Below are 27,490 nucleotides of genomic sequence, written 5' to 3' on the forward strand. Positions count from 1 at the left end.
TGATCTGCGGGTTTCACCACAGGAGTCTTGAGGAAAGAGCCATGTAGTCAGGACCGTTGTCAACCTCAGGTTCTATCCAGACCGGAAAGGCTGACTGACACGATTGCTCAATGTCAACACTTACCTTGCCAGCCTCCAGAGCATTCGAGGATTTGCGGTACGAATCCAAGCTCATTCGGGTCCACGATGGCTACTGGCACTTCTACGAGCAGCTCTGCTACCTCCTTGCTTTTGACTGCAGCGACGGACGACTCTAGCTGCGCTCACTTGCTCACCTTGCGGTCCGAATATCCCAGCGTAGTCGAAGACCTTATATCTATCGACGATGTGGTTTGCTCGTCACCTACCCTCCCGATACCGGCTGAGCCTCCTATCAATATCTCCACACCTCCCGGCTCGGACCTTCGACAACAGAGGAATTTCGTCGTACACCTGAACGTATCTTCTCCCACTCCACAATCTGCTTCCGGACGCGACGTTGAAACCGAGTTGCGCGACATTGTCGACGGTCTCCTCCGCAAGAAGAAAGACGCGCAGTGTACCCTCGCAGACGAGAATGCTTCTCTCCGCGCAGAAGTCGCTTTCTTCAAGCAGGCTCTCTTGCAAGCCTCCTCCCAGCCCGGCTGCGAGACAGCGATTGTCATCGCCGCGCTCGAGCAGGAGCGCACCCTGCGCCAGAACGCCGAAGAGTTGCATGCCGCGACAGGCAAGTACCTCGCGGAGCAGGTCGACTACGTCTCGAGACAGAAGCTCCTGCTTGAAACCGAGCTTCGCGACTTCACTCGCGAGCACGATACCTGGAAGGCGAAGGCGATCGCAGCTCTGGAACGATGCGAGGCCCTGGAGGTGGAAAACTTGCAGGTCAAGACGCAGCTCAATGCCCTGGCCCGTAAGCAGTCAAGCACGGTCGCGCAGCAGGTCAGCTATGTGCTACGGGAGGTGGCGGAGGAGAGGGATCGCTTGAAACAACTCGAGGAGCTAGACCAGCCATTGGGGGACAGAGCATGTTCAAGGATAAGGCGTCGGTGGGATACTTGAGGGTCGTTGCATCGACTCGGACTACGGCCGTCGTTTGCCTTGACTATCCACAGCATGTACTACACCTCGATATTCGAACAATAGCTTCAGCGTCCTGGTTATAAGGGCGAACCTCTGACGAATCCACGGCAACTACCAATGAGATTAGACGTCAATACATGCGACCCATTGCAACATCGACCTATGTAGTACTCGTGTAGGCTGTGAAGTACTACATGTCAAACCAGTTGCAGAAACATAACATTCCAAGGAACATAGCGACTTCGTGCACCTAGCGAGGCAAATGTACATGTTCACTTCAATACTAAATAAAGACGAGCTTGATCACAGGTTTCTCCATGTTGAATCTCCAAGGCGGGACTGTGAATGTCTGAGTCGTCTGTGCATCTTCATGGTCAACACTAGAGGCCTCCTAACGGGTGAATGCGTTAGGACGGACGCATAGATAACAGTATCTCATCGTCACCTAGTCCGTGAGAGGAGACCTGCAGCAAGTCCAGGTCGTCCGACTGGGGTGGACTCGGAGGGTGAAGACGCATGGGCACCGCGGGCACAGTGTCCAGCGCCGCTTGAGTGACGATGATTAGTCCGTCGAAGATCGCTAGACCGCAGAAAGTTGGTACGATGTCGGACTCCGTATCGCTATTGTTCGACGACGATCCACTGCACAAGCCATCCAACGAACTGCTAGACGTGAGTGCTTGTCCGCGGATCTGCGCATGTCCGACGTCAACACAAGAGTCCGTAGCGTGGCAGGATCCTTACCTCTTTGCGTAAACTTTCAACAAACTCCAAGGCAGGTGAGCCAGGCTGAGGCACGCGGAGTCTGTTGATGATCCAGCACGCGACCATCAGAATAAGAGCGAATAGCACTGAACAGAGTAGTGCGCCGCATGAGACTGAACACAAGATGATGTGGAGAAGGAGGTGACACCAGGTCCATGGCAAAGTCGTCGGCAGGCCAGAGGCGGCGACTGGGAAGACCGATCCTGGCACTCGGACGAGTGCGGCAGACGCTTCGCCGTGTGGTGGACCTGAAAGTGCAAGATAGTTATGCTGGTTGGAGCGAGGCAACCAGGGAGACTGAGGCAGAAGGTGTGCGTCCGGTACTCGGCGAGCTAGCTGTGGATGTACGGCTGTGGGGAGTAGAAGGCGAGAATCATGTAGTATAGACCGTGAGACGAGCATGGCGGTATAGGGCGGGTTCAACAGTGTCAGGCAAAGCGTCCCAGAAAGAATAAAGGTCCACAAAAACATGATAGCGACAAGATGGTTTGCTAGGAGAGGGATACCGCGGATGTTGGTAGTAAGAGGTAGAGAAACGAACCACGGCCATCTTCACCTTCGTCACATCTTCAAATTGATATATGACGCTGTATGAGAGCCACTGGCATAGACTCAGTTGTCTCAACAGCTCGATCGCAGATGTCAAGCCCACCCGGTATGCATGCAGACCGCGGCCTTTTAGCTTGATTTGATAGTAGAGCTTATACTGTGGACTCGAGACTGCGACGGATAACAACAGCCTACGTTGGAAAAACACGGTGTCAAGCACTTATGTACTCCACGATCCCCCTTCCAACGCCGCAATGAGGAGTTCAAGAAGTTGCATGGCCGGCATACATACCATAGTCGACGCTGGTTGAGAAGAGGAAGGAGCAGAAGCTGCCGCGAACGCACGCTCGCAGATTGATCACGTTCACGCGACGCGCACAGCAAACGCCCGGAACGGAGGTGCAGACTGAAGCCACCGGCGCGACTGCTTGAAGCCTCTCCCTGCCACCAACCACCATACTCGTCCCCGTCCATGCCCCCAAAGCGCGCTCGCCGCGTTTCTCCCGGTCCATCCGGTCTCTCTGCTGGCGAAAGGCTCAAACGCACGAAGCTTACTGGCAACGCGGCCTACTCTGCTTGGGGCTGGGTCGGGACGGAGGTGACAGACGCGTCCGGGATCACTGACCAGCATCGTATGGCGACTTGTGGTTTCTCTGGTACCAGCACGAACCCACTTTGCAAGAACAAGTACCCTGAGAAACGTCGGTCTCCCACAAAGCAGAAGTCGGAGTCTCCTCAGGTCAAACAGTCCGAAGGTCACACGGACGCTTCACCCCAAGCAGGGACGGCCGACGATGTCATCATAATATCTGATGACGAGGGTCCTACATGTAGTCACAGGACGTGCAAACACAACCCCTACTGCTTAAACTATCTTGGACAGGACGCATGGGAAGATGCTGGTGAGTCTCGGTATACTCCCGGTCTGATGAAAGTGTTTGACTTGGTGCAAGACGAGGCGTACGAGGCGTACATGAAAGCCAACAGCATTGGAGATAACCCAAACCTGGATACACGAGATGGTCAGACTCCCATAGGTCTCAAAGTGAGTTGCTTCCTCATACTTGCGCGGCCTGACGCTTATACTTGCGCAGAATTTAGGTGCCACATGCTATGCCAACGCATATCTACAGGTATGCCTCCTTGGGAATGAGTGAAAGTACCATACTTATCGATGCATGCACAGGTGTGGTTTCAGGACATACCCTTCCGCAAGGGTGTGTATAATTGCCAGCCCGCCCAAGACGCACAGTGCCCATTCGAGGTCCGTCCTTTCACTGACTACGTTGCGACTCCATTTCACATCAGGTCACCTTCCCAGGAGTCACCTGTCTTCCAACTGCAAGTCACATTTGCTGCCATGCAACAGAGCGCTCTGAGTGCCTTCAATCCTGTAAAGCTGGTAGAGAGTTTGAAGCTGCGCGCCACAGAGCAGCAAGACGCTCAGGAGTGCGTGGCGTATTACTATTCGGGCACATGTTGCGAATGCGTATCTGACAAACCTCTCCGTACTAGATTTTCCAAACTCTTTATGGCTCATCTCGACACTGAGTTTAGGAAGCAACAGAGCCCGGAACTAAAGTCGCTCATCCCCAACCAAGTGAGGTTACGGAGGATGTTTCTACTGATATACGTGATGCTGATGCGCTCGTAGTTCCAAGGCAAACAGGTCTACAACACGGTGTGCCAGAACTGTCAACGGCGTTCCGAACGTGACTCGGATTTCCTTGAGATCGAGGTCAATCTGGAGGTGAGATGCGTGGATACCCTCTGTCTGAGTCTTCCGAAGACATCGTGCATTCATCTAACGTTCATGCAGAACAGTGCTACCCTGGAGGATCGACTATCTGCTCTTCTGGAACCGGAAATTCTGACGGGTGACAACCAGTCAGCGCTCTTTTCTGCTCAGCTATACTTTCGCTCACCCCCATTTCGTTCAGGTACTACTGTCAGCAGTGCGATAGCCTGCAGAATGCGAAGCGATATACGGAGCTACGAGAACTGCCTCCGGTGCTTCATTTCTCTTTGCTACGCTTCGTGTATGATATCTCGACCATGGAGCGGAAGAAGTCGAAGCAGACAATCATGTTCCCAACGTTCATCGACATGGACAGATTCATCGGCCCTGAAGAGACACGTAAGCAGTACAAGAAGATAAACGCGGAGGAGTGTCAGAATATCTACGAGCTACGGGGCATCCTCTTGCACAAAGGTGCTAGTGCATATCACGGGCACTACGAGGCCCAAGTCTTCGATGTGCAGTGCGTAACTCTTGTGCCTTTCAGATCCTCTGGTATTGAGCGGCTGACATCCCTCTCTCAGCAACCAGGGATGGTATCAGTTCAACGATGAAACGGTCACCAAGATTGACTCCATCGTGCCTAAGGTCGACAATCTGAAGAAGGGTGCAAAGAACGGCAAGGGTAGTAAGAAGCCGCCAGCGCCTAAGGCTCGCCCACCCAAGAAGCGTCGCCGTATTGATGATAGTGACAGCGAAGTTGAGATCGTCGAGTGAGACAATTTATCTTTATAATTCCCGGTGTACTTGCTCATGACTCGTGCAGGGACCCGGCGCCGTCGCAGAAGAGTGAGGTTGAAGGCCCAGAGTAAGGACGCAGCAACACACTTCCGCGCGTTCCCTTGCTGATACCTATGGCAGCTACATCTCATCACGGGATGCGTACATGCTCGTTTACGCTCGTGTGGGAGCCAAGGGTTGTCATACACCAAATGGGTTACAAGCGCACGGAAACGGTGCTGTTTCGGACGCAGGCTCCACAACTACCCTTATGGCAGCCGATGCCGTTCTTCCTGCTCGAGCAACGGAAGTCGTCCAGTCGCTCAATGCTGAACACCACAAGGCTTGCGAAGAGTTCTCGGAACGGTACGGCGATAGTCTCGCACGTGCTCACCAAGATACTGTACTTAAGCATCGTGATTCGTATGGTAGAGAGAAGGAAGCGAAAGCAAGGTTCCACCGAATACGAAGCACGGTTATGGACATCTATCGTCATTGGGATCTGACGACTCCCGACGAGGTGATATCTGCTCAGCCGTGGGCATGTTATTGATTGTGCTGACTTGCTCTTAGGATGGTGTCGTCCTGAGCCGACAAGCCTTGGAAGCGTGGGTATTACGGCACATAGCGAAGCCAAAGGCGAAGAATACGCCCCCACCGGCCACAGAACCCCCACCGAAGGAGGAGCCTGCTTCGGTGCCCAGTGGAGAGGGTCCATCCGCCATCTCCATATCGACCTTGGATATCGTCTGCAATCATGGGCATTTAGACCCTGGAAAAGCCGGCGATATGAAGGTCATCAAGGCTGTACGTAGCTGGTTCATCCTCACTGGCGCACACCCGTACCTAATATTATCTCAACAGACTGCCTACTCGCGTATCCTAGATGAGGACGGGTGCCGGCTGACACCAGTGTTCCGCACCACAGATGTCTGTCCAATCTGTGTAACGCGCCTATTCGAAGGTACCTTAGAGCAATATGCCTACGATGACGTGGGACTTACGAAATGCATCTCAGAGAAGCTATATCAAGTCGAACATCCACGTCTGGTTTCTCGATTCGACGAAGTAGTGGCTGTCGGGGACGACGGGGACGGTTATCATGTCTCGAAGGCATGGCTGAAAGGTTCGTCAGCTGTCATAGCCTGTACATCTTCCACATTTGATCATCCACTGGTAGACTGGCGACTTGCGAAGCCCAAGGTGCATGTGCAAGGTGCCCCAGACCCGCCGCCAGACGCAGAGGATTATCTTCGAGACGTCGTTTGCGAGCATGGGCAACTTGCTACCAACACTGCTTCCCGTAAACGAATATCTGCAGAAGCCTATGGGTTACTGCACGAGCTCTTCCCGGCGTGGAAGCCGCCCTCGACTCGTGCGGAACCATGCGCCGTCTGTGAGGCACTTCTACACATATCAAAGGAGGACAAGCGCGAATACCGCAAGCAAGCGGAAGAAGAAAAGGTGTGGTCACCATTGGAATCTTCGTTGAGGCCCTATTCTAAACGATCATGTACGTGGTTCTAGGCGAGACTCAAGCATATGCATGACAATGCATTGAATGGGAACAACGCTCTTCTGGAAGACGTTCCATGCGCTGTCGTCCCGTCTCAGTTTGTACGATCATGGCGACAGTGGCTTATGCGTCCCAGCGAGGTCCCCCGCCCAGAAACGCTTGACAATTCCCAGTATATCTGCGAGCACGGGCGATTGTCATTCGATCCCAACGTCAGTGGAGACCTAGACGCGTCGATGACGATGATTAAGCGGAGTGATTGGGATGCCTTGCAGGAGTTGTATGTGTGACTTGTTGTGGAGGTTGCAATTTCACTGACCCTTCTCAGGTACTCTGGAGGCCCTCTCATCGCTGTGGAGAACACAGGGGGCCAATGGCTTCATGAAATCGACATCTGTGCAGAATGTCGATTGAAGAGGTAAGCTGTCTGCCCTGTTGTCGCATTCCTTGTAGTAGAACTTCGGTGACATCTTTCTTCAGACGGACATCATTTGACATGACAGAGATCACCGTTCGTGTGCTAGGACCAAACGACCCCGTGCCCACCCCGCAAACATATATGGAAGAGCTCCCCCAACCTGCTCCTCAGGGTCAGACCACTCTAATGACGTACAGCAAACGGCAAAATGAGGGGTCTCGCAAGTCGAAGCGCATACGACAGGTCAGGGAGTATGGCAAGAGACGCAAGATCACCATCACGAAAGCCATGTCCGTCAAGGACCTCAAAGTCATGGTATGTGGCTCACGCATCCTCAATCGGTATTATGTTGATATCGTTTACCTCGCAGCTCAATGACGAGCTTGGGGTACCCGTCATCTCACAGCGATTGTTCTATCGTGGCCAGGAGTTGGATGACAGCTCCGCTACAATGCTCTCCCTCGGTATCCTTTCGAACGATTTGCTCGATCTAAAGGAGGAGAACGTGGACCTCACCATCCTCTCAGACACTGAGGTGGAGTCCGGATCTGTGAACGGGACGAAGAAGAAGCGGACGGAGGGTCAGGCATTCGGTGGTACGCTTCTCGGGGGATCCTCCTTCACTTCGATCCAATCATCGAGCCAGTCGGCAATCCCTCCGTCGAATGCGTGCCCGGCATGTACGTATGTGAATGATGCTGCAACTTTGGCGTGCGCCATGTGCGAAACGCCATTGCCCAATTCTACGTGATATTTCTTGGGTTACTACTCCGTCTGTCATTATCGTGACGCTGTTCGTGTGCGAGCAATCAATCGGGTATGCCGTAGATTGCAAGAGTCAGAGATAGTGGTAGATAATGCGGTATTGTCCCTGTCCCGGCGTGCAGGGTGTGTGCTGCAGCACATGCTCGCAGGAAGCCATTCGCGGGCAGTTGCCTGCATCTCTATATGACAAACGGATGAGACAGCTTTCACGCCCACTGCCTGTTCCATTCTTACTGTTCCGTCATGAAATTGATCTCCAAGCCTGCAAACGTCTCGCGACGTATCATTGCCATTGATCAAGGGTTTTCTCTTGCCGACCAGATGAAGCTCTCTGGCAGCCGCACGGATGTGGCCTTGTATTTTGACATCGTGGTAAGCATCAGGAGCTTTTTCGACGAGCTGGTACGTACCGTGACTCTGACTCTTGCTGATAATTCCACATCGTTTGCAGAATACTGTTGGGTCCCTTTGCGATCGCTACCTCCCCTACCGAGACGACATCTGCAACATGCTTGAGGAGAAATTCACTGTTATTGAGGAGGTATGCATTATGCATTATGACCCCGCAGTAGGGCCGGGCTTTCCTTGCTGAAAACTTTGTTACGTAGGTGAAGCGAAGATACAATTGTTTGGAGTGTTACGAGGACGACTGGCCCCTCAAAGTCATGATAGGCCAGCATCGTCAGCTCCGACGCGCCGGCGGTCGAGGCTTGTCAAGTTCAGCGACTCAGGTACGTAGCTGTTTGCAACGCTCGATCCTCGCACATGTCCCATGCGATTAATTGTACTCGTTGTAGAGAACAATAAAGCAGACCGTCGGTGACAGGGAGCCTTCTGGGGCGCATACAAGGTCGAAGTCGCGGAAGCCCAGCAAAGCGGTCGTACGTTGACAGACCGCCTGTATGTACGATCACGGAGAACTAATTGTGACCTCTGACCTACAGCGCAGCGTCACTCAGCAGAGCACAAGAGTGCACAGGTCTCAGAAAGAGAACCTACCCGTACCCGATTCTCGTTACAACACGCCGGAGACCATGTTTGAAGCAACAGTGGTCGACAAACAGTTGCTTGAACACGAAGTCGTTCTTCAATTCTTGCGCGATCTGGCCCAGGATCTGAGCTTTCTCCTGCCCGTGTTCGTCAGATATGGAATCACGGGTAGGACTACGCTGCGGAGTGTCCGATGCATGGAGAACTGGCGGGGGTGGATCTACACATGGGTGAAGGAAGGTAATTTGACGGAGCTGCAATTCAAGATCATCTCAGACGGCATGGAAAAGATTGTATAAGGGAGCACCGAAATGTTCAAGTAGAGGCCGGATGTAATATAGAAGAACTCGAGGGTCCTGGATGGCAGCATGGTGTAGATAGCCCAAGCAACACTTGCAGTTGAGTAGATGTCAATGCCGTTATACATTGTTACACCGCAAATGATAGAAGTACAACACATATCCGTTACAACCCTAGCAAAACCGATCACTGAGGAAGTATGAGTCAAATGGCGGCAACGGGATGCAAGGTTGAGCCCACCTCTTGAGCTTTGCTCGTCTGTCAAGCAGAGCCTCTGCCAAACGGCCTTCTTTCTTGGCACGCTTGAGCTACTCGCGAGGTTAGACTCATCGACGCACACTGTTAGGACGGAGTACGTACCTCCTTCTTGTCATCTGCAGAGACCACCGACTTGCCCGCACCCCACGCCTGGTATAGTTTACTGGACGTAAGCGTCATTAGATATTGCATTAGCCGCTGCACCAACGATAACACGCACTTTGTGCCAGCCTCGTCTACTGTAGACATGTCGATCATTCCGTCTTTGCGCTTCTTCTCCTCCGCGTGCGCTTCCTTCTTGTACTTGTTCTGGATCTTAACCCAGAATCGCTCCCCGAAGCCAACCTCTTCGCTATCACCACGTAGCGAGAGCTGACCACCGGCGACCTCGTCGACGCTCAGATACTTCTCGTACACATTCTGGAACGCGACCATGCCGTCAGGGAAAACGACAGGTGTCCATTCCTCCTGGGGTCCGCGGGCCTCTCTATCCGCAGATACCAGCCCGTGCTTGTCGCAGGAGATGAACTTGCCCTCACCAACACCTGTCCGGATGTTGATCGTAGGCGAGCCAGCAACCCGAGTTACGACCCAGACCTGGGACACTTCTGTAGGAGTGCGCTCGAGGATAGTGGGTGTCTCCGCATCCTCCGCCTTGTCCTTGTCGACGGAATGCAGGACAATGCGACCACGCGTTGAGTCATAGGTGACACAGATTGGTGAAGGGTCTGAAGGGTGCAAGATGAAGGTGGGTCCACGGATCTCGTTTGCAGACTCAGGCAGGACCCATGTCTCTGGGGCCTCGTCATCCTCTTCCTTGCGCCGCCTCCTGCTAGGACCTTCCTCTCCATCCTCGTGCTTGCGCTTCTTCTTCGTCTTCTCACCCTTGAACTTCAGCTTGGTCGAGCGAACCTTCTCAGAAGACATCAGGTCAAGCGAGCCACCAAGTAGCAGAAATATATGAGAGTAGATGCAAGCAACAGAGATTGAAAGTACTGTCAAAGGAGAGTTGTGAGTACAGCTGGAGACTCGCAGGGGGAGATGAGTTGGAGATGAGGTCACGTCAACGGGCGCTTCGGGCGGGGACGCAGATGTGACATGTGACGCGTGACACGGTCCTTTCAGCGCCTGTAGCTCTGGCCTCCGGAAGGAGGACAAATCTGCCATCGTTACCGCCGACATCCTCAAGACCCTCAAGATGAAGTTCAACCCTGGTTAGTGCGATTCCGTTGCAGCCTGGAATGCTGTCGTTGTGCTCTGGAGAAGGATCATGGTCGTTGAAGGGGTGCATTAGGCTGGATGGATGGAATCTGTTATGGATGTGGTGTGTACCGTCAGTTCACTGGTGCTAATATGTCCTCCCCCACGTCCAGACGTCTCCTCCTCTCGGCGCAAGTCGCGCAAGGCGCACTTCGCTGCGCCTTCCTCCGTCCGCCGCAAAATTATGTCGTCTTCGCTTGCGAAGGAGCTCCGCGGCAAGTACAACGTACGTCCTATACATACACGATAACTCCGCAGAGAATGCTCATTGGATCCTTCGTCACGCGAATGCTGTTAATAGACCCGTTCACTACCTGTTCGCAAGGACGACGAGGTCCGGATCGTTCGGGGCAAGTACAAGGGTCGGGAGGGCAAGGTGACGCAGGTGTACCGTAAGAAGTGGGTCATCCACGTCGAGCGTGTGCAGCGCGACAAGTCGAACGGTGCGACCGTTCCCATTGGCATCCACCCCAGCAATGTCGTCATCACGAACATCAAGCTGGACAAGGACAGGTACGGTCTTATTGCGATCTCACTGGTAAGGCAGTCGTGGACTCATCCGTGTAGGCGGGCAATCCTCGAGCGCAAGGACAGGAAGACGAACGCACCAAAGACGGCGGGCGAGGACGTCGAGATGGTTGACGTGCGTGTTTTCTCAAGTATCGATGACACTAGTCTGACAGTCTCATTTCCAGTGATCTTTTGGCCCTCCTGCATTTCTTTCATCTGGCTTTCGTCGCATCTGCATTGCAAAATTACCCATGTATGTATGCCTTCTACGCATATGTTATGCCACATAGGCCTCAGGCCGCCCCGCCGCCATATGCGATGTCGAGCTACCCAGGGGTCCAGGGTCCGAGAGAGTGCGGAACGTTCTGTGCGAGTTTGTTGTATGTACAAGACGATGGGTATTGCATTCGAAATCGTAAAGGCATGGAAAAGTGTCGAAGTCGTACGGGAGGACTCTGCTTTAAAAGATAACATCCTCATCTTTGCTTCCCAAGAGGTCGCCGCCTCCACCTGCAACGTCCGGTGCTGCGGATGCCTCTTCTTCCTGCGCACCCAGAGCCTTGCGGAGAGCCTCCGACGCCTCTGCATCGCGCTTCTTCTTGCCTTGCACCTTCTTGAGACTGCAAACCATATCATTATATGTCCCCTCTCGAGGCGGTCAAGGGCATGCTCACCGGAAGAACTCTTCTCTGTCCATCTCGTCCAATTCGCTCGTGATATATTTGATCGTGTTCTCCAGTCGGGGTATCACAACATGTTCGATAGCGTTGACTCGACGGTTGGTCGCACGGATGACTTCATCGAGAATCATGAATGCGGTCTGGAGGGAGGCGAGCTCGACTAATGTCTCCACCGCCTTTGCATAGACTTCCTTCGCCTTCAATACTTGCTGTCCTCCCCTTCCAAGACCGGTGAGATTGAAGTCTGCATACCGATTTCAGTGTGGCCCCGTCGTGAGGGGAGGAGAACTCTTGAAGATGGAATATGAACGCACCTGAACCTGGGACCCTGTCCACCTCGAATGCAGGGAGTACGACACCCGATACATTCTCCTGTCTCGCCTTCACCTTGAATGAAGCCGACTTTGCCTGCTCCTGTACGAGATAGGAGATGTCGCCCGTCGCGTACGTGACTTCCGCAAGGGAGAACGACGCGAGCTGCATCACCCGCCCCATCTTCCGCTTTGCCTGGATACATAGCGATCAACACAGAGTTCAACCGACAAACACATCCATGTCTACCTCATCGACTCTCCGGAGAATGGCCCTAAAGCGAGTGGTGAGGGCATCACGCTTCTTGGCGAGCAGCGAGTGTCCTGTCTGAGCTCCTTTCAGGCGGAGTTTGGTGTTGGTCAACGCCATCCGCGTCGGGAAGATGTTCTCTCGAGGGCCGGTACCAGACATAGTGACTCGTGAGTGAAGATGTGCCTAGATTGGTGGTCTGACCTCAAAGTCAAAGTCAAGGTTACGAGGCGACGTGAGCTCCAAGGCCGATGAAAGCGGCAACACAGACGCCCATGCACACACCGAATCCAGAGCCCTTATGCAAGTACTGAACTCACTCGGCACCCACACAGAGCAAAACCATATGACTGCATACACAATCGATAAAAGGGGGAGAAGCACGCATATGAAAAACATGGTATAGTATTACAGGACATAAGAATATCTGCTGCAGATAGCTACAGTATTCGTGTCTATGCGATGGTGTACTTCCCATAGTTCTTGTCTGGGTCGTAAACCTGCAGAGAGGGAATAAGTCCGACATCGCATCATGTGCTTGTTCACAGATAATACTACGTACCTCCCACCGAGAAGCAGGGAAAATATGCTTGTTACGCTGATACCAGCTCCTTTCGACGACCTTCCCCGCATGGGACTCGTCCTTCTCGATAGAGGCATCCGCCAAGAGACGGACGTCGTCGTGGACGTCAAAGTTGAATAGGGGACCGGACTTTCCGCGGGCCTTGTTCACGATAAAGTCGTAGAACGTGTAATGCTGCTGAGGGTATGAGAACAGCGAAGGTTCATAAAAGCATAACTTGACGTACACCTGGGATAATCAGGTCCTCCTGAATATAAAGTAAACTTGTGCTCCAACACGTAAGGTAGTTTGAAAACCGAGACGCACCTTCACATACATCAAATTGTCGACGCTGACGCTGCGAAGATCAGGGAATTGCTGGCGGCACTTCTCGAGGAACGTGGAGATGGTGTCGCCCTTCTTGCACTATCCGACGGGGATGGGTGTTCCACATGCATGTACCTACGTGGTCAGGCCTGCGGGAGGGACGGCGTAGGACAGGAGACTTACCATGACGCTCTTCCGGTGACCGCTCCCGTCCCAGTAGGAGTACGTGATCTCGATGTCTTCCTTCTTGAGTTCCTCCTGCCGGCGCAGCCACTCCTGGCGAAGTTGCTCACGGTCGCGGCGCTCCTGTTCCTCGCGTTCGCGGTCGGGCAAGAACGACGTGTCAACCTCGGGGTTCTTCCGGGACTTTGCTTTCTTCACTGGTGGCTCCTCGCCACCTTGCGATACATCCCCGTTCTCATCTCCTTCGTCGTCGTCAAGCGCGAATGACAGCGTGGACTTGGCGGTTTTCTTACGCTTCTTCACTTTCTTCTCCTCTCTAAACAACCCCTCCACGTCCTGTAAGCAATCCGACCCGGCACACGACCGGTGCGCAGTCACGAGCGTAAGAATCCCTGACATACTTGAGTTCATTTGTCCGTGCGGCCTCTCGGGCCTTCGCCTCCTCCAGCTCCTTCCTGCGCTGCTGGAATTCCTCGAGCCTGACAAGACCAACAGTACTTTGCTTGAGCGTGTCCTCCATGGAGTCATTCTGTCCGACGAAACGGTTCGAGGACGGCCGAGCCTTCTCAGTCTCCTGGATAAGGTTCTGCTTCTGTCGCTCGAACTCCTCGCGCATTTGGTTGCGCTGCTTGGCAAGCGCATCCTCGCGGCGGCCCTCGGCCTTGCTTGTCGACATAATGACGGAGTCGAGGGCAGTGTGAGGTGACGAACGGAAGACAAGGGTCGGATGTCCGCTAGGCGCTGGCTGAGCCCGCGTAACGGTCATGAGCGCCCGCACAAGCGCACTCTTCTCCGCTGCCACCGGTTTTGCCTGGTTCTGCTCGCTGTCTGCACGTCTCCTGGCTGGGAGTCCTTGTCCACCATGCATATCCTCGGCGTACTTCTTCCTGAAAACCAGCTCGTCAAGGTGCGTCATTCTGCTGTTCTGAGGGCATTCGACAAAGGTACTGACCCACCTAGAGCATGCCTTGACGCACTTCTATGGCATCGGGAATAAAACCGCCCTCCGCCTTTGCGCACGCGTGCAAATCCACGACCGCGCTCGTGTGCGCAACTTGAACCAGTCCCAGGTCACAGCCCTCACGGCCTTCCTGTCTTCACCTGCAAACTCCCCTCCGGTTGCCGCACACGCGCTCGCAGGACCAGACTATGTGCCCCCGCCGCTGTCGCAACCCGCACCCCAGGCGGAGGTCGCGCAGCCAGTCGACCGTCTCAGAGACATTAAGATCGAGTCGGACCTGCGCAGGCAGATGCGGGAGAACATCGCGCACCAGCGTATGATCGGCAGCTACGTCGGACGGCGGCACGCGATGCATCTACCGGTCAGGGGACAGAACACACAGAGCAACGCGCGGACGGCGAGGAAGCTCAACAGGGTCGAGCGGTACAATTGAATGCGCTAGCCGGAGTGCCCTAGTTGCTGGTGAGTCTTTGCCTGCCGTATATGCCCGGCAGGAGGGAGGGGCTGTCCGAATGGGCGAGATGCTGATCGCGTTCATAGTGCTGGTACTGTGCGTACCGATTGCACCCTGGACCCCAACAGACTGCACCCACACCCGCGAATGTCGTCGTCGTCGAACCCTGGTGCCCTGCAGGGCGGCGCGTATCATAGAACATTACTGTACATCCATACTGCGATATCGTAGTCTAGTCGTCACCCACGGGTACCTCCTCTTCCAGGTATTTTACAAGTGTGACGCGGATCTCGGTAGTTTCGTCCCCGCGAAGGACGTCCGACACAAACGATGCAGTCACCTGCATCTGCACCTGCGCGTTCCAGACCAGCTCGATTGAGTTGCATGAGGATCGGTGGTAGCCTGGACGTACCATTTCAAGTGCCCCTCTGAGCACACCGCAGAGCACGTTGCTGAACCACAAGCCTCCTTCAAGTGCTTCGTCTGGCAGCTCGACGAACTCTGCCAACGGATTCTCCTCGAACGTCAATGTGAAACTTGTCCCGGGAGCATTTGCCTGCGGCGGGGGCATGCTCGTCCGTGTCGGAGATGACGCAGGGGGTTGGGCACCGTGCGATACGTTGGGCGTGATATTCAGGAAGGACTTGAAGCCAACCTGCCGGCGCATACAGTCAGTGCCTGCCTTACACGTTACATGACAACATGCGCAGAGCCAATAGAAAACGCACCTTCGCCACTACCTCGCCAACCTCCCGGAAGTCCGCACACCTGCCCAGCGCACTGCGTGCGAGGAAGTCCTCGATCAGCCGCGTCCCGATGTTATAGCCCATCTTCTCGAGCTGCTTGTTGACCTCAGCGTAGTCCTCATAGTCCTGAATGAGCTGCACCACGAGGGCGCCGTATGTGAAGGCGAAGAGTTCTGCATTCTATCCCTGAGCACGTCAGGATCCCAGCGTAACTGTGAACACTCGAGACTTACAATCTTCTCCGTGCGGCCCTTCCATAGATCCTCGCCTATCGCCTTGTACTGTTTGCTTGTAGTCGCCATACGCTCAGGTTCTCTCAGAAGATGCACAGGTAAACGATTGCGAGGAGGAACAAGGGGGAAGTGGCGAAGATGTCGCGGTGGAGGTACGTTGGCGCCCACCTGAATGCTTCTTGAGCGCTTCTCTGATACGCTGTATGCCGTAGGCGCATTGACAGAACGTACAATACATATGACGATGCTGCAACCTACTGAGGACGGCAATGAGAGTGATGCACGAAGTGTGCTATGCATTCATACGTGGGGAAGACTCTCAATTAGATTTGGGTGTCTCTTCCGACACTCTAGCTTTGGTGTAGCAAGAAGCTCGCCACGGTGAGAAGCAGACGCTATCTATGCACAGTGTGCGTCATGGATGACTGGAAAGAGCGCCATGCGTATGCAGCATCTGACACCCGTGAGCATGCGGATTATGATCATTCCCTCTTCCCGACAGCAACAAATGCGGCCGCTCGTAAAAGCGAGCGGATGTTGAATAGACTTTCCTCATAAGGGCATAAGCAAGCCCATTTACCATATACGGGTGTCTGGCCACAATGAGCGTCTATCTGTCGGGCAATGCGCCTCCGTCGGCGCTGCGCTGGAAGAGCGGAACCGGATTTCTTACAGTCTGAGTTACACGTAATTCAGGAACCTGGGAGCGGATTGCTGCCAGGGAGGGACTGGCGTGGAAGCCTCGGGTAAATGTCTATAGGGGGCAGCTTCGGAGTACTAGTGGAAGACGCAGGAGGGCTGGCCAGACTACTGGTACCCGTGAGGGCGAGCTGGTGAGATGATGGAAGACTAGAATCTCTCACTGATCCACGAGGAAGCAGACGTCAGGGATGCTATTTGCATTACGAAGCTACATGCGTGGTCGGCGATACTTGTGCGACGGGCGGGTGCCAGTGAGGGTTGAGCGGCTGGGGAGAGCGCGTTCGAATTCCGGAAAAAACAGAAGTAGGCCACGACCGAAGGAGCGTAGGAAGAAAACATGCCTGCTGGATCCTCGAGTACCCAATGAGGACACGGGGCGAGACGCAGGTGACAAGAAGGGAAGGATGCCCACGGATTGAGGCCATCGGCGGAAGGGCATATGACCGGACGATAGGGATGTATCGTGGCAGATCAGGCGCAAGAGGCGAAATATGATGCAGACGATCCGACGGATTGAGTATGGTCGATGGTGCGGATATGGGGCGGACCGAGACAGAAGATTGCAGTCGATACCATACCGCGACACTACGTAGAGTACTGGGTGCGGAACGCGCGTGATGAATGTCTGCCTGGACGTTGGAACCCTGGACGGTGGACCGCCGGTACCGTGGCAAGGGCGGACGGTACGCAATTTAAAGCCTGGGACGCCGGGTGCTGAATGATTATGATGCGGTCGCTGGGCTGGCGAGTGATGGGAGAAAGGCAAAAGGCAAACGAAACGTCGGCCACGGTGGGTGGTGTGCCCTGGGCTCGCTCGCTCGAGCGATGGATGGGTGCGATGGCGATAATAGGCGTGATTGATGCAGCGGGGGCAACGGCGGAGAGAGGGACGGAGGGATGGCGGAGTGGTTAATAAGGCAGGTGTTTGCGCGTGTTTTGGCCGTGCGCCTTGAGGCAGCGGCTCGGGCAGCTTGTGCAAGTCTCGACTCGGACTCGGATACTGCAGTCTGCTCGTGTCTGTCGCGTCTCTGGGCCACACTCGCCATCCGCTGCCTTCCTCCCTCCTCCCCCGCTTCCTTCTGCCACTCGCTCGTGCATGCCGGCAGCCGTGCTTTCCTCCAACTCAAGTCCATACTCTCCGCCCACTCCGATTGTCTTGATACCTCACTTTGCGAGCCCAGCTTTGCTCGCCCGTTCAGGTCAGTGCTACACCTTCTCTCCATCCCGCTCTCATGCAAACCACCATCCTCCCAGACCGAGGATCAACTCCCCTTCTTTTCGCTGTGATCTACGTCCCTGCTCTCTCCATACTTCCTTTCTTCCGTTCGTCCATCGACCCGCCATACACCTCCACTCTCCTTCGCGGCGCTCCGTGATCGCCTCTTGCCCCGGTCATGTCTTCCATGCAAGAGATAGAGTCCGCGCCCCCACTTGCAGTCGACCCTCACCAGTACCAACAGTACCCTCCCGCGGACCCGCAATCTTTCGTTTCGCTCGTCCCGGCTCCCCTCCCGGACCCGACTCTACCTCAAGACCCTGCTGTTCATATGCATGTAGCTATGCCGCCCACGCTCTTTTCGCAGCAGCTTGACCCCGCTTCCGCCGTCCCCTTGAACATGCACCTCCCTATGTCTTCCTTCCCTCCGCCCCCAGACACCATCACCTCCATGGATGTCGTCGCCCCCCCGCCACCGCAGTCGGCCTCTCCAGGTGCCCTTTCGGACCTCCAAGCCCAGGCCGCCATGTACGGAATGGATCCACGTCTCACCACCCTTGATAGTGTTGATCCGTCACATCCGCTGCTTTCCTCTCCGAGCGCGACTTCAGCGTCTACGGGTGCTTCGCATGCTTCATCACCTGCATTAACTGGTGTTACCCCGTCGTTCACCACTGGTCCGTCCTCCCTTGCCTCTGCGCTAGACAACAACGATGCTGCTCGGAGCCGTTCAGGATCCGCAGCCTCTCCGGCAAATTTGACCGCCTCAGGCTCAGAGCTCGGTTTCTCCTCCAGTGGGAGCAGACCTTCCACCACCGGACACGAGTCTGGCTTCCAGTTCCCACCGCCAGACTTCGAGAACTCTATAGAGTCGGACGAGGCAATGCAGGATGTGCCTGGTGGCGCTCATCTGATGGCTATTGGGGACATGCTGAAGAAGTGCGTCTGGACTCATCCTTCATTGTGACGACCGCTAATGAGACCATGCTTTTCCTCGTGTCTATACAGCATCGCGCGGACTGCTAACTCCGGCAGTGAGGCTTGCTCAATGGGACAGAGTGGCGACGCGCGCGAGATTGTGACTGTGCTGAAGAAAAATGTCCTGCTCGTCGCGGAACTTGTCGCAGCGATGCAGCTAGGCGACGCAGCTGCAGGTCTTTCACTCAACGCGTCCCTTGGCCCAGGCCCTGCATCTTCGGCCGCCACACTTAATGCCGGCTCTGTATCTGCTCCTGTGGCAGCTGCAATGAACGTCGAGCAGCTACAATCGTCAACACATCAGCAGCATACACCTCCCAGCTTAAATGGCTTACCGTCAGGCGGTTCCATGGACCCCAATACCATGTCTGACAGCTCGGAGTCGCGTAAACGGTGTGCTTCATCGGTTGCGGGCGACCGGGTGGTGAAGTCCATGAAACTCGAGCCTCAGGATGAGGCGCCGCCCATGCAGGTTGCGCCGAATATGATGCCTCAAACTCACTTCACCTACAACCCCTACCCGCTTAGTGCTGTCCCCCAACCTCTGGCACCTGTTGGCGAAATTCTTCCCATCCCAGCTCCACTACCCTCCGCACCGCTCCCCAGTTCCCGACCAGCCAGTTCCGCCGGCATCCCGCCTTCAATACCCCTTGGCATGTTCGCAGATGCTGCCCAACAGGTAGCAGCTGCGACACAAGCGGCCGCGATCCCTGTAGACCCCGTTCCTTCAATGCCGCACTCACCAGATTTCATCACGCCCGCTTCTGCAACGACCGCCGCGATGTCTGCCGCCGCTGCCGCTGCCGGATTCATGTCGAGCACCGTCTGGCCAGATAACCGGGTCCCCGTTCCACGTCAGCATCATCATTCATTGTCCGCTGGTGCGATTCTGAACTATGAACCTGCAGTACCGCCGCCGACCGTGCCTATCGCCGGTCCTTCCTCGATGTCCTATACCACTCCCATGTACTCGCCGACTAATGCCACTCACCTGCAACAGGCGCCTATGAATGCAGCGTCGGCGACACTGGGACGTGCCTCGAGGTCTCATTCAGTGTCGGGTTTGCACGGGAATCCTTTTGCCCATGTGCCGGAGACCGTGACCCATCCGACCATGTACGAGTCCACGCAGTCAAGGCCGTCGACGTCTGGGCGGCATAGCCCCCGCGCGCCGTCACCAGATTACGGGGACGATGAGGGAGGGCGGGATTCGGATGATGAGAGTGGCGACCAGTACAATCAGTACGCATCCCTGGAACAGCGTATGGATGGTTCTTATACTGAGAGCATATCTAGTGCCGAGGGTCCTGTGAACGGAACAGCGCGTAGCTCTGCCGGGCAACGGCGCATGAGCCGCACTTCCCCAGCAAACGAGGGTGGGGCCTCAGGCCACGGAAACGAGGTGCCGCAGGAGTACCGGTCCGACGTCGAGCGCATTTTCTTTGAGTTCTTGAATTCGATCTGCTCCAATCGTACGTATGCGTGCTGCGTCCTGTCTTCCGGGCCCGCCCTCCCTTCATCCGTGTTCGCCGAACTAACTATATCACTTTGTGCTCCACAGTGGATGCTACCGATTCCAAGGGCGAGCCAATCCATCAGACGCTCATGGCCAAGAAAATGCAGCGCTTGGACGAGTCCCCCGACTTTCGTCCTTTCAAGTTTCGGATCCAAGCGTTTACGAATGCTTTCTTGGAAGAGGTGAGCTTGTCGTGATGAGAACAATCGGCATGACGGCATTGACAACTCGACGTTACGAAGCTCGCGCGGCAGGGTTTTCCCGAAGAGAAAATCCCTATGAAAAAGGCGAGTGTGTTCTAACAGCCATCGGCATGTTATCTGACATACGGCGCGCCCCCGCCGACGTTTCATATAGATCCGGAACTTTTTGTGGAACCAGCCCTACATCTCGCGGTTCAACGAGGAGGGCAAGAAGTCGAAGTCAAAAGGCAATCACATCTGGCATGTCGATGGAAAAAAGTCCGAAGGCGGCTGGACGTTCCGGCCCTTCAAGCGGAAGCTCGCCGGCACGCCGCCAGGTGTGGCGTATGTCGGGCTCCGGTGGACGTGGACACCGAGGATTTGGGACCCGCAGGCGTCGCGTGCCAACATGCCGGTCAGCTACAGCTCGCCGTCACTACCGTCATGGCTGTCCTGGAAGGAAGATTCGCTGACCGGAATCCCCCCGCCGGACGCGCAGAGCTGCGACGTGACTGTTGAGGCGAGGGTGCGTTCTTGTGCACATGTGTTGGGGCCCTGTGGCTGGTTCGCAGATTCTGACCCTCGGATCTAGTTCATTCAAGATGGGAAGGAGGAGGTGCTGACGCACACCGTGCATATCACCATTGCTCCCATGGCTGCCGTCGACTCCACATTCACCCCCTCGAGGCGACCCTCGTTGGTGGGCGACATCCACAATCCGCGCCGAATCATGAGTGATTCTGTGGTGAGCAGCGTACCACAGCCAACCAACACGCAGCGGTGCGTCGTTCCGAGCTTGCCCTTCTCTCCTGGTGTCTGATTTCTTATCGATGTTCAGCATCCTGCGCGGAGGTCTTCCTGCTCCTGCGGCACCTGTGGTTGCGCCCGAGTCTCAGGTCGTTCAGGTCCTGACCACTGCGGCTCAGCGCGTTGCACAAGAGGCGCAGTCACAAGTCGTCGCTTCTCCTAGCGATGCCGGTCCGGAGCTACGAGCATTGGCAAAGCAGCAACATGTCCTTACGGTGACCGCTCAGGCTATCAGCTCCAAGCTGGCAGGAGAGGTGCCGGAAGGAGCTGTTGCCCAGTCCAATGCTCTCACGGTCGCAGCTCAACAAGTGGTGCTACAAGCCGCGCGACAAGTGGTCGCAGATCGTACTGTTGCTGCCGTATCATCAGGATACCCTCCCTCTGTCGCTGCTAGCACTGTTCCTGCCGTCACGGTCAAGGAGGTCTCGGTCGCCACTCAGTCCGCCGTAGCGCAAGCTGTTGACATGGTTGGGCCACTCTCGAGCGAGGTCGACGTGCTCATGACTGCCAAGTCGTTGCTCCAGCAGCAGACACGCACTCCATCCGTCATGGGCACCATCGACCCACGGTCGCACTCAACAGGGAACTCGCCGCCAGGGCCGTTCGACTTGTCCGTTGCGCCCATTACGGTACCTGTGCCCATGGCAGCAGTATCCGTACCACCGCCAGGCGCGGTCTACTATCCGCCGTCATAGTAATGTTTTAGGATCCATCGTTCGTGGGTCTGGGATATTGCCCCTTAGGTATATTATCGCTGGTGATATTGGGTCCGATCGCATGCCTGCGTGCACACGTCCACATACCTCATACCTCGCTCCTCCCTCGCCATACCTCTTCGTTCTCCCGTACCCGTTACCCCCTTTTGTTTGCTTCGACGCCCTCTCCCGATTCCCAATTTCCGAATTCCCCCCCTAGACGTCCGAGCTCGAGGTTTTTTGTCGTGTGTCCTCGCGCTGCCCGCATGTCCATGTTTCGATAGTTTATTTAGAACGTGAAGGTGCTCTCTCGCTGCCGCTTTGAATGTGTATATGTAGCCTTTTTGCCCTCTTCCTCTGTCGTCCTTCCCCACCTTAGCCCGTCGACCGTCGCATCGCATTGGTACTAGTACCGTTCGTTATCAACTGCATTCATGTCGTGGCGTAGCATTTTCGGGTCAAGTTGCATATGTCAAGCATATATGATACGCAATACAAATGTACATCAAACAGCATTGTCGTCCCTCTTGTCCTCCTAGATGTGAATGCAGTACATTCACAATCTGCCCGCGTATGCATGTCTCACATGCATCTGAATTCGCCCATCCTTCGTGCTGTGCGTGCGTATAGCGGTGGTCAAATGAGCGTGGACGATGCGGGCGGTGTGTTGTGGATTGCGCGTAGACCGGCCATGATGGCGACGAACTGCAGCTCCGTGATGAGCTTTCGCTGGGTCCAGGAGTAGACCCACTCATCCCGGTCCTTCATCCGGGCGAGGCCCAGCAGGGCGGCGTCGTCGGTGATGCCCATGTATATAAACACGGGCAGCAGCGTAGTCTGCTCCGGAACGAGCGTCCGCAGGAATGCCAGGATCGGGGCATTTTGCGGCGTCACCGTAAGCGTGGACGCCAGTTGGGTAAGCGGTGTCTGCTCATACGGCGCATTCGTCGCCTTAGCAGATAGCTCCTTCAAGATCTGATGATGTGGGACCGGAATGTGGCGAAGTGAATGAGTACTGTACGGTTGGAACGGACAGGTTAGGCCGCCCTCACCGAACGAGCCAGGCCCAATTGGCCAGTTGCAGGCTCCGTGTTGCTGACTGAGGCTGTCGATACCACTGAATCAGGATGAGATTGAGATTGCTCTGCAGTGTGCGCAGACGGTGGCCTCGGTGTGTGTCCAGTAGCATCCTGCACGTGCTTTGTGTTCTGCATATACTTCGTGAATCCATCGAGGTACTCATACAGCGCAAAAGTATAGACCTTACTATGTACTTGGTCCAATCGGCCAGCCCCCCTGGCTTATTCGGTCGGCCCCGGTATCTACGATAGATGACGCGCACAGGCCATGCGTCCTCATACTTGACCAGTATGGGGCATTCTTTAACAACCTGGATACTGTTGGTTTAGTTGAATGTTAAACACGACGTTGGAAGGACGAACGACGCACCCGACCTATGAACCGAGACCACTCATCCGGATTTTGGGATGAGGTAGGGGGTTTGTTCTGGTCGATGACTTGTGCCACCTTCGCCTACACAATTCGCAGCAAGTTCTCAACACAAGTGCTTTGGAGACCTCAGAGAGATGGGTAACGCACCACAATTTCACAATATATTTTCAATGTCTCCGGGCTCCCGGAGAGGCGCATTTGCGAGGCCAGCGACCCATGCTGTTGGCTGGGCCGGAGGAATGTGGAAGGCTTTTTGGGCCTTGGAATCTTTCTTAGCACAGAATCAGAGTCCCTAACCATGGAGAAATTACGCAGTGTTGGGGGAGGGGGGAGGGGGAAAAAGGCCCGAGATATGCTCGACCATGAACGTCCAGGTTATAAATGCATCCATGGCCGAAGCTCAACCTGGACGAGCAATTATGGGAGACCGCCGCATTACCCACGGCACCTGCTTCCTGGTGAGTCAAAGCGACAGAAGGAGTAGTTGCGTGTTTGGGGATCCCACCATTTTATCATGAAGCCTTCGTAGAGCGGAGATCATCCCGGTACTGCAGACGGGCTCAGACTCTCACTTACCAAGCTGCAAGTTGAGTTCAAGGAAAAGATTCTGAGAGTTCTGCCCGTTGACAAGATGCGTATAGACATGCCTGGAGATTCAAAGACTGTCTTCCACTTACTGAACTAGAGGCTGGCTTGCAAGCCTGTGCGTGGCGCCATCTCCCCGCAAGCCTTGGAGTTATTGGGCTCCTGGAATTCACGTTAAAGCTTTCTTCTGGTCGTCTAGGTCTGCATATCATTCATGAGAACCAGTGGCTAGATTGGAACAATCAGCTCACCCGCGTTAGGAGCGGTAACTTCTCTAGCGAAGTCCCGAAGTAGTTCGCGAGAAGGACGCGAGATGAGGGTCGGACTTTGATGTATTTCTCGGAGGAAATTGGCGTGTCATGTAAACATTTCACTTGAGGAGGGCCAAGCTAGGTCGCACAACAGCACTGTCAGTCGGCATGATTCGTGGCGTTTCTATACTTGGGGTTACTGGCAAGCAGGTTCGAGTGGCAGGTTCGAGGAGGCAGTGACACTGACCATAATGACATGGACGCTCCGCCCGGGCCGGGCCTTGGAGATCGTAGATCGAATAAGTTTACTTAGCGCCCTGCACCGTCCTCGAAAGCAGGATCACTTCAGTGACTTCTGGACACTGTCCTGTCAATTCCGCGCTCAGCTCGCTCGCGGCCAAGACCTTTCGGAAGCACCATGTCGCGACCCGAGCTTGTAGCACCCCCAGAGATCGTATGTCAAACGGACATCTTCATGACTGCCGCCCATCCTTGACATACCTCCACCAATAGTACTATGGAGACATCGAGGCCAAGAAGTACACGAATAAGTACGTACGCTCACTTCTGTACTCACGACTTGGACTGACCTCAGGTAGCTCTCGGATTCAGCAAATCCAGGCAGACATGACATACCGCGCTCTCGAGCTCCTCAACCTGCCCGAAGGCGAGCCTGCGTTCCTCCTGGACATTGGTTGTGGGTCAGGCCTGTCCGGAGAAATTCTGGATGAGGAGGGATACCTGTGGGTGGGTGTGGACGTTGCACCAAGCATGCTCGGTGAGTACCTCAAAACGGTTCCAACACTAGCACGTCTGCTGAACCCAAGCCAGAGGTCGCGCTCGAACGCGAGGTTGAAGGTGACCTCTTTCTGCAAGACATCGGCCAGGGCTTCGGTTTCCGACCAGGAAGCTTCGACGGTGCGATCAGGTATGTTCCTCTCTCCCTTTACTCTTCTCGCAAATTCTGAACAAGTATCCTCCCTTTCCTCTCGAAAGTATATCCGTCCTGCAATGGCTGCTCAATGCAGAGACCTCACATCCCACATCCTCCCCACCCCACCGTCTCACGCGCTTCTTCACGACCCTCCACGCCGCACTCAAAAACCCCTCCCGCGCCATCTTGCAATTCTACCCCACGTCGGACGACCAGATCCAACTTATCACGTCCATCGCGCAAAAAGCCGGCTTTGGCGGCGGTATCGTTGTTGACTACCCAAATTCCAAGAAGGCGAGGAAGGTCTTCCTGTGTCTCTTCGTCGGGGGCGGGGGTGGACAGCAGCAGTTGCCGAAGGGGCTGGAGGGCGAGGAGGACGAGGAGGCGGAGGGCAGGGTACAGTTCGAGAAGCGGAGAGAACGGCTGCGCGCGAAGGAGAAGGGCGGGAAGCGGAAGAACCCCAAGGACAAGGACTGGATATTGAAGAAAAAAGAGGTGCGTCCCTGCTCGTCGACAGTTTGGATGGTTACTTCAACGCTATATAGCTCTACCGCCAACGAGGCAAGGAAGACGTACCTCGCGATTCAAAATACACCGGACGCAAGCGGAAACCCGTATTCTAGACGTGCCCGCCCGTCGCCTCTTGCTTGCTTCATCGCACTCGCCGACGCACTCTGTAGCACAAGTAAATTATTCCAAGGGAGGTCTAATAGATGTATCTGTATCTGTACTTTTCGTCACTCCGACGATGCCGGCTGCCTCGAGACGAAGAGTGTCCGCACTTCTCGTACAGCGTTGCGCGCACCGCTCCGGATGAAGAGACCCTGAAGCGCCGCCATACTGATCCGCCTCCCCTTACTCTCTTCGTCCTGGACTATCTCCTCCATCTCGTCCGCGAGCTCACGCAGCTGTGCATCCGATATGCGCTCCCAGCCGTCTGCGTCTTGCCCCTCCTGCGCGCCGACAACAGCTGAGGTCTCGGACGCCTCGTCGCGGCCGTAGAACCGCTCAAACAATCGGCGAGTTTGCTTCGGGGAAGCATCGTCGATGAGCATGGAGAGGTCGACGCGTCCTGGACGGATGAGCGCAGGGTCGAGACGCTCGGGGTGGTTCGTGGTCATGAAGATGATGCGTTCCTCGCCCGATGCGACGCCGTCAAGCGCGTTCAGGAAGCCGGAGAACGTCACGGAGGACTGGTACCCGTCCGCGCTGGTCTGGACACGCTTGTTGAATGCAGCATCGATGTCCTCGATGAGTACGAAGCTGCGCTCTGGCGTGTTTGAGAGGAGGTGGATGAGCTTGTCGTCTGCGAGGCCGCGCTCGGAGAGGTTGAGCACGCAGATGTCGTAGTTCAGGGCGCCGGCCAGAGCTTGGATAAAGGAAGACTTGCCGGACCCGGGTGGTCCGTGCAGGAGGTACCCGCGGCGATACGGTATACCTGTAACATATTTTCAGTACGCGCAAAGACCGCGAGCATTGCGACGCCATACCTCTGTCGGCATACCACTGTCGCCGTTGTAGGAACGCCTTGACGTCTGCCTCAATTTTCTCTGCAACGCCTTCCTCCAGTACGACGCTGCGTAAGGGGCGTTTTCGTCTGGGCTGACCAAACGGTTTCCACTCGATACCCCAGGGGATGTTGATGACAAGCTTTCCCTCCTGTCCGCGCATTGCCATGTCGCGCGCCTCAGAGAGCAGTTGTGTGAAGATACCGCGGTCGCGAGAGAGCGTCGTGATTGTGATGGTCTCCCAAGGCATTCCTGTCATGAGATTTGGCGACTTGGTCTCGCGGTCGCGCTTGACCTGCATCCAGACCTTGCCGTAGCGCAGGTAGTGCGTGCCGGGTGCAGCGACGAGTTTGAACAAGACTGACGCACTGCCGTTCTTGCGCTGCTCCTGGAGGGTCTGGACACCGAGTTGGTGACTCCGCAGCCACGGCGTGGAGGAGCGGAAGAGGTTCCTCCATGGGGCGGCTCCAGCGTGCGTCCGCGCGGACTGCGCGGCCATCCATGTGAGGAAGTAGTCGTAGGCTGGGTCTTTATTATTCATCTCGAGAGAGACGAGCATTTGCCTCCGGAGAGTCGTCGCGGCAAGCATGGTTCCTTGACGAATGAACGTCAGGGCAACGCCCAGACCCTAGCAGCAGCAGTTGAATCGTTGTGCGTGAAGGAATGTGGAAGGCTAGCGCACCATGATTCCGAAGCCGGCCTGGAAGTAGGGACTATGCTTCACGGTGCTCCTTCAACGCCGGGTAGAGGGTACGGAGAATATACACGCACTTGTCGCTGAGCATCCCTGACAGAAAGGACGTGCTTCCTTGTCCAGCGGTGTTTGTGACGGTGGCCACGTCCAGGGTGGTCGGTGACGCGACATGGGGGACGCTAGGCCCAGGGGTACCGGGCAGCTGCATCGTCGCTCGTGCACAGCAAGATTGCTACGAAGACTGTGGTCAATGCATGCAGCGAGGGGCGTCGATGGGCCACATACCGAGGGAGATGAGGAGACGCGTTGACCGAGCCCTTCCGGAAGAGGAAGGTGCACGGGAGGTCATTTGGAC

The 27,490-nt window shown here is 55.4% G+C and overlaps 13 protein-coding genes across 13 annotated transcripts; 7 read left to right on the plus strand and 6 right to left on the minus strand.

Annotated features, from left to right (window-relative positions):
* The first annotated feature begins 49 nt into the window (after positions 1-49).
* Positions 50-1,104, plus strand: L226DRAFT_608987 (uncharacterized protein). The gene has a single exon (XM_067686000.1). It carries the CDS (start codon positions 187-189, stop codon positions 1,036-1,038), a length of 852 nt encoding a protein of 283 aa, XP_067540581.1. The 5' UTR covers positions 50-186; the 3' UTR covers positions 1,039-1,104.
* A 1,716-nt stretch (positions 1,105-2,820) lies between these two features.
* Positions 2,821-7,632, plus strand: L226DRAFT_478538 (cysteine proteinase). Its single transcript, XM_067676799.1, has 20 exons — positions 2,821-3,275; positions 3,327-3,418; positions 3,468-3,506; positions 3,560-3,637; positions 3,695-3,822; positions 3,889-3,973; positions 4,028-4,123; positions 4,193-4,260; positions 4,314-4,634; positions 4,696-4,884; positions 4,938-4,979; positions 5,033-5,257; positions 5,324-5,411; positions 5,465-5,698; positions 5,756-5,855; positions 5,910-6,355; positions 6,419-6,687; positions 6,736-6,825; positions 6,888-7,140; positions 7,196-7,632. Exons 1-20 carry the CDS (start codon positions 2,846-2,848, stop codon positions 7,574-7,576), a joined length of 3,654 nt encoding a protein of 1,217 aa, XP_067540582.1. The 5' UTR covers positions 2,821-2,845; the 3' UTR covers positions 7,577-7,632.
* A 98-nt stretch (positions 7,633-7,730) lies between these two features.
* L226DRAFT_188285 (uncharacterized protein) lies at positions 7,731-9,053 on the plus strand. Its single transcript, XM_067672747.1, has 5 exons — positions 7,731-7,962; positions 8,042-8,131; positions 8,199-8,321; positions 8,388-8,471; positions 8,535-9,053. Exons 1-5 carry the CDS (start codon positions 7,834-7,836, stop codon positions 8,877-8,879), a joined length of 771 nt encoding a protein of 256 aa, XP_067540583.1. The 5' UTR covers positions 7,731-7,833; the 3' UTR covers positions 8,880-9,053.
* L226DRAFT_608989 (uncharacterized protein) lies at positions 8,757-10,190 on the minus strand. The gene is made up of 4 exons (XM_067686001.1): positions 9,359-10,190; positions 9,241-9,301; positions 9,121-9,188; positions 8,757-9,069 (listed from the first exon to the last, which is right to left on the minus strand). The coding sequence occupies exons 1-4, from the start codon at positions 10,063-10,065 to the stop codon at positions 9,054-9,056; spliced, it is 852 nt and encodes a 283-aa protein (XP_067540584.1). The 5' UTR covers positions 10,066-10,190; the 3' UTR covers positions 8,757-9,053.
* A 123-nt stretch (positions 10,191-10,313) lies between these two features.
* L226DRAFT_478540 (60S ribosomal uL24 domain-containing protein) lies at positions 10,314-11,368 on the plus strand. The gene is made up of 4 exons (XM_067676800.1): positions 10,314-10,624; positions 10,700-10,911; positions 10,966-11,041; positions 11,094-11,368. Exons 1-4 carry the CDS (start codon positions 10,442-10,444, stop codon positions 11,094-11,096), a joined length of 474 nt encoding a protein of 157 aa, XP_067540585.1. The 5' UTR covers positions 10,314-10,441; the 3' UTR covers positions 11,097-11,368.
* Positions 11,067-12,400, minus strand: L226DRAFT_188233 (uncharacterized protein). The gene is made up of 4 exons (XM_067672746.1): positions 12,150-12,400; positions 11,903-12,095; positions 11,583-11,832; positions 11,067-11,528 (listed from the first exon to the last, which is right to left on the minus strand). The coding sequence occupies exons 1-4, from the start codon at positions 12,309-12,311 to the stop codon at positions 11,369-11,371; spliced, it is 765 nt and encodes a 254-aa protein (XP_067540586.1). The 5' UTR covers positions 12,312-12,400; the 3' UTR covers positions 11,067-11,368.
* Positions 12,401-12,604: 204 nt separating this feature from the next.
* L226DRAFT_542751 (XAP5-domain-containing protein) lies at positions 12,605-13,897 on the minus strand (the record flags this gene model as incomplete). The annotated part of the gene is made up of 6 exons (XM_067682144.1): positions 12,605-12,649; positions 12,712-12,906; positions 12,959-12,979; positions 13,039-13,137; positions 13,222-13,557; positions 13,619-13,897. 6 exons carry the CDS (start codon positions 13,895-13,897, stop codon positions 12,605-12,607), a joined length of 975 nt encoding a protein of 324 aa, XP_067540587.1.
* A 186-nt stretch (positions 13,898-14,083) lies between these two features.
* L226DRAFT_566560 (mitochondrial 37S ribosomal protein uS13m) lies at positions 14,084-14,615 on the plus strand (the record flags this gene model as incomplete). The annotated part of the gene is made up of 2 exons (XM_067683929.1): positions 14,084-14,128; positions 14,184-14,615. 2 exons carry the CDS (start codon positions 14,084-14,086, stop codon positions 14,613-14,615), a joined length of 477 nt encoding a protein of 158 aa, XP_067540588.1.
* Positions 14,616-14,785: 170 nt separating this feature from the next.
* L226DRAFT_500269 (transport protein particle complex subunit) lies at positions 14,786-15,756 on the minus strand. Its single transcript, XM_067677760.1, has 4 exons — positions 15,616-15,756; positions 15,365-15,562; positions 15,049-15,291; positions 14,786-14,988 (listed from the first exon to the last, which is right to left on the minus strand). Exons 1-4 carry the CDS (start codon positions 15,682-15,684, stop codon positions 14,869-14,871), a joined length of 630 nt encoding a protein of 209 aa, XP_067540589.1. The 5' UTR covers positions 15,685-15,756; the 3' UTR covers positions 14,786-14,868.
* Positions 15,757-18,059: 2,303 nt separating this feature from the next.
* L226DRAFT_542753 (uncharacterized protein) lies at positions 18,060-21,711 on the plus strand (the record flags this gene model as incomplete). The annotated part of the gene is made up of 7 exons (XM_067682145.1): positions 18,060-18,472; positions 18,542-19,983; positions 20,073-20,209; positions 20,270-20,314; positions 20,385-20,735; positions 20,802-20,989; positions 21,048-21,711. 7 exons carry the CDS (start codon positions 18,060-18,062, stop codon positions 21,709-21,711), a joined length of 3,240 nt encoding a protein of 1,079 aa, XP_067540590.1.
* A 518-nt stretch (positions 21,712-22,229) lies between these two features.
* On the minus strand, positions 22,230-23,674 carry L226DRAFT_188392 (uncharacterized protein). The gene is made up of 5 exons (XM_067672748.1): positions 23,311-23,674; positions 23,161-23,244; positions 22,979-23,101; positions 22,764-22,919; positions 22,230-22,686 (listed from the first exon to the last, which is right to left on the minus strand). The coding sequence occupies exons 1-5, from the start codon at positions 23,461-23,463 to the stop codon at positions 22,348-22,350; spliced, it is 855 nt and encodes a 284-aa protein (XP_067540591.1). The 5' UTR covers positions 23,464-23,674; the 3' UTR covers positions 22,230-22,347.
* Positions 23,675-24,342: 668 nt separating this feature from the next.
* On the plus strand, positions 24,343-25,870 carry L226DRAFT_478550 (S-adenosyl-L-methionine-dependent methyltransferase). Its single transcript, XM_067676801.1, has 6 exons — positions 24,343-24,453; positions 24,513-24,550; positions 24,599-24,777; positions 24,831-24,927; positions 24,996-25,428; positions 25,479-25,870. The coding sequence occupies exons 1-6, from the start codon at positions 24,418-24,420 to the stop codon at positions 25,554-25,556; spliced, it is 861 nt and encodes a 286-aa protein (XP_067540592.1). The 5' UTR covers positions 24,343-24,417; the 3' UTR covers positions 25,557-25,870.
* Positions 25,501-27,442, minus strand: L226DRAFT_500278 (uncharacterized protein). The gene is made up of 5 exons (XM_067677761.1): positions 27,421-27,442; positions 27,213-27,367; positions 27,124-27,154; positions 26,424-27,069; positions 25,501-26,371 (listed from the first exon to the last, which is right to left on the minus strand). Exons 2-5 carry the CDS (start codon positions 27,341-27,343, stop codon positions 25,671-25,673), a joined length of 1,509 nt encoding a protein of 502 aa, XP_067540593.1. The 5' UTR covers positions 27,344-27,367; positions 27,421-27,442; the 3' UTR covers positions 25,501-25,670.
* Positions 27,443-27,490: the final 48 nt, after the last annotated feature.

The sequence above is a fragment of the Lentinus tigrinus genome, assembly GCF_003813185.1.
Source record: "Lentinus tigrinus ALCF2SS1-7 unplaced genomic scaffold L226scaffold_3, whole genome shotgun sequence".
Classification (NCBI taxonomy): Eukaryota; Fungi; Basidiomycota; class Agaricomycetes; order Polyporales; family Polyporaceae; genus Lentinus; species Lentinus tigrinus.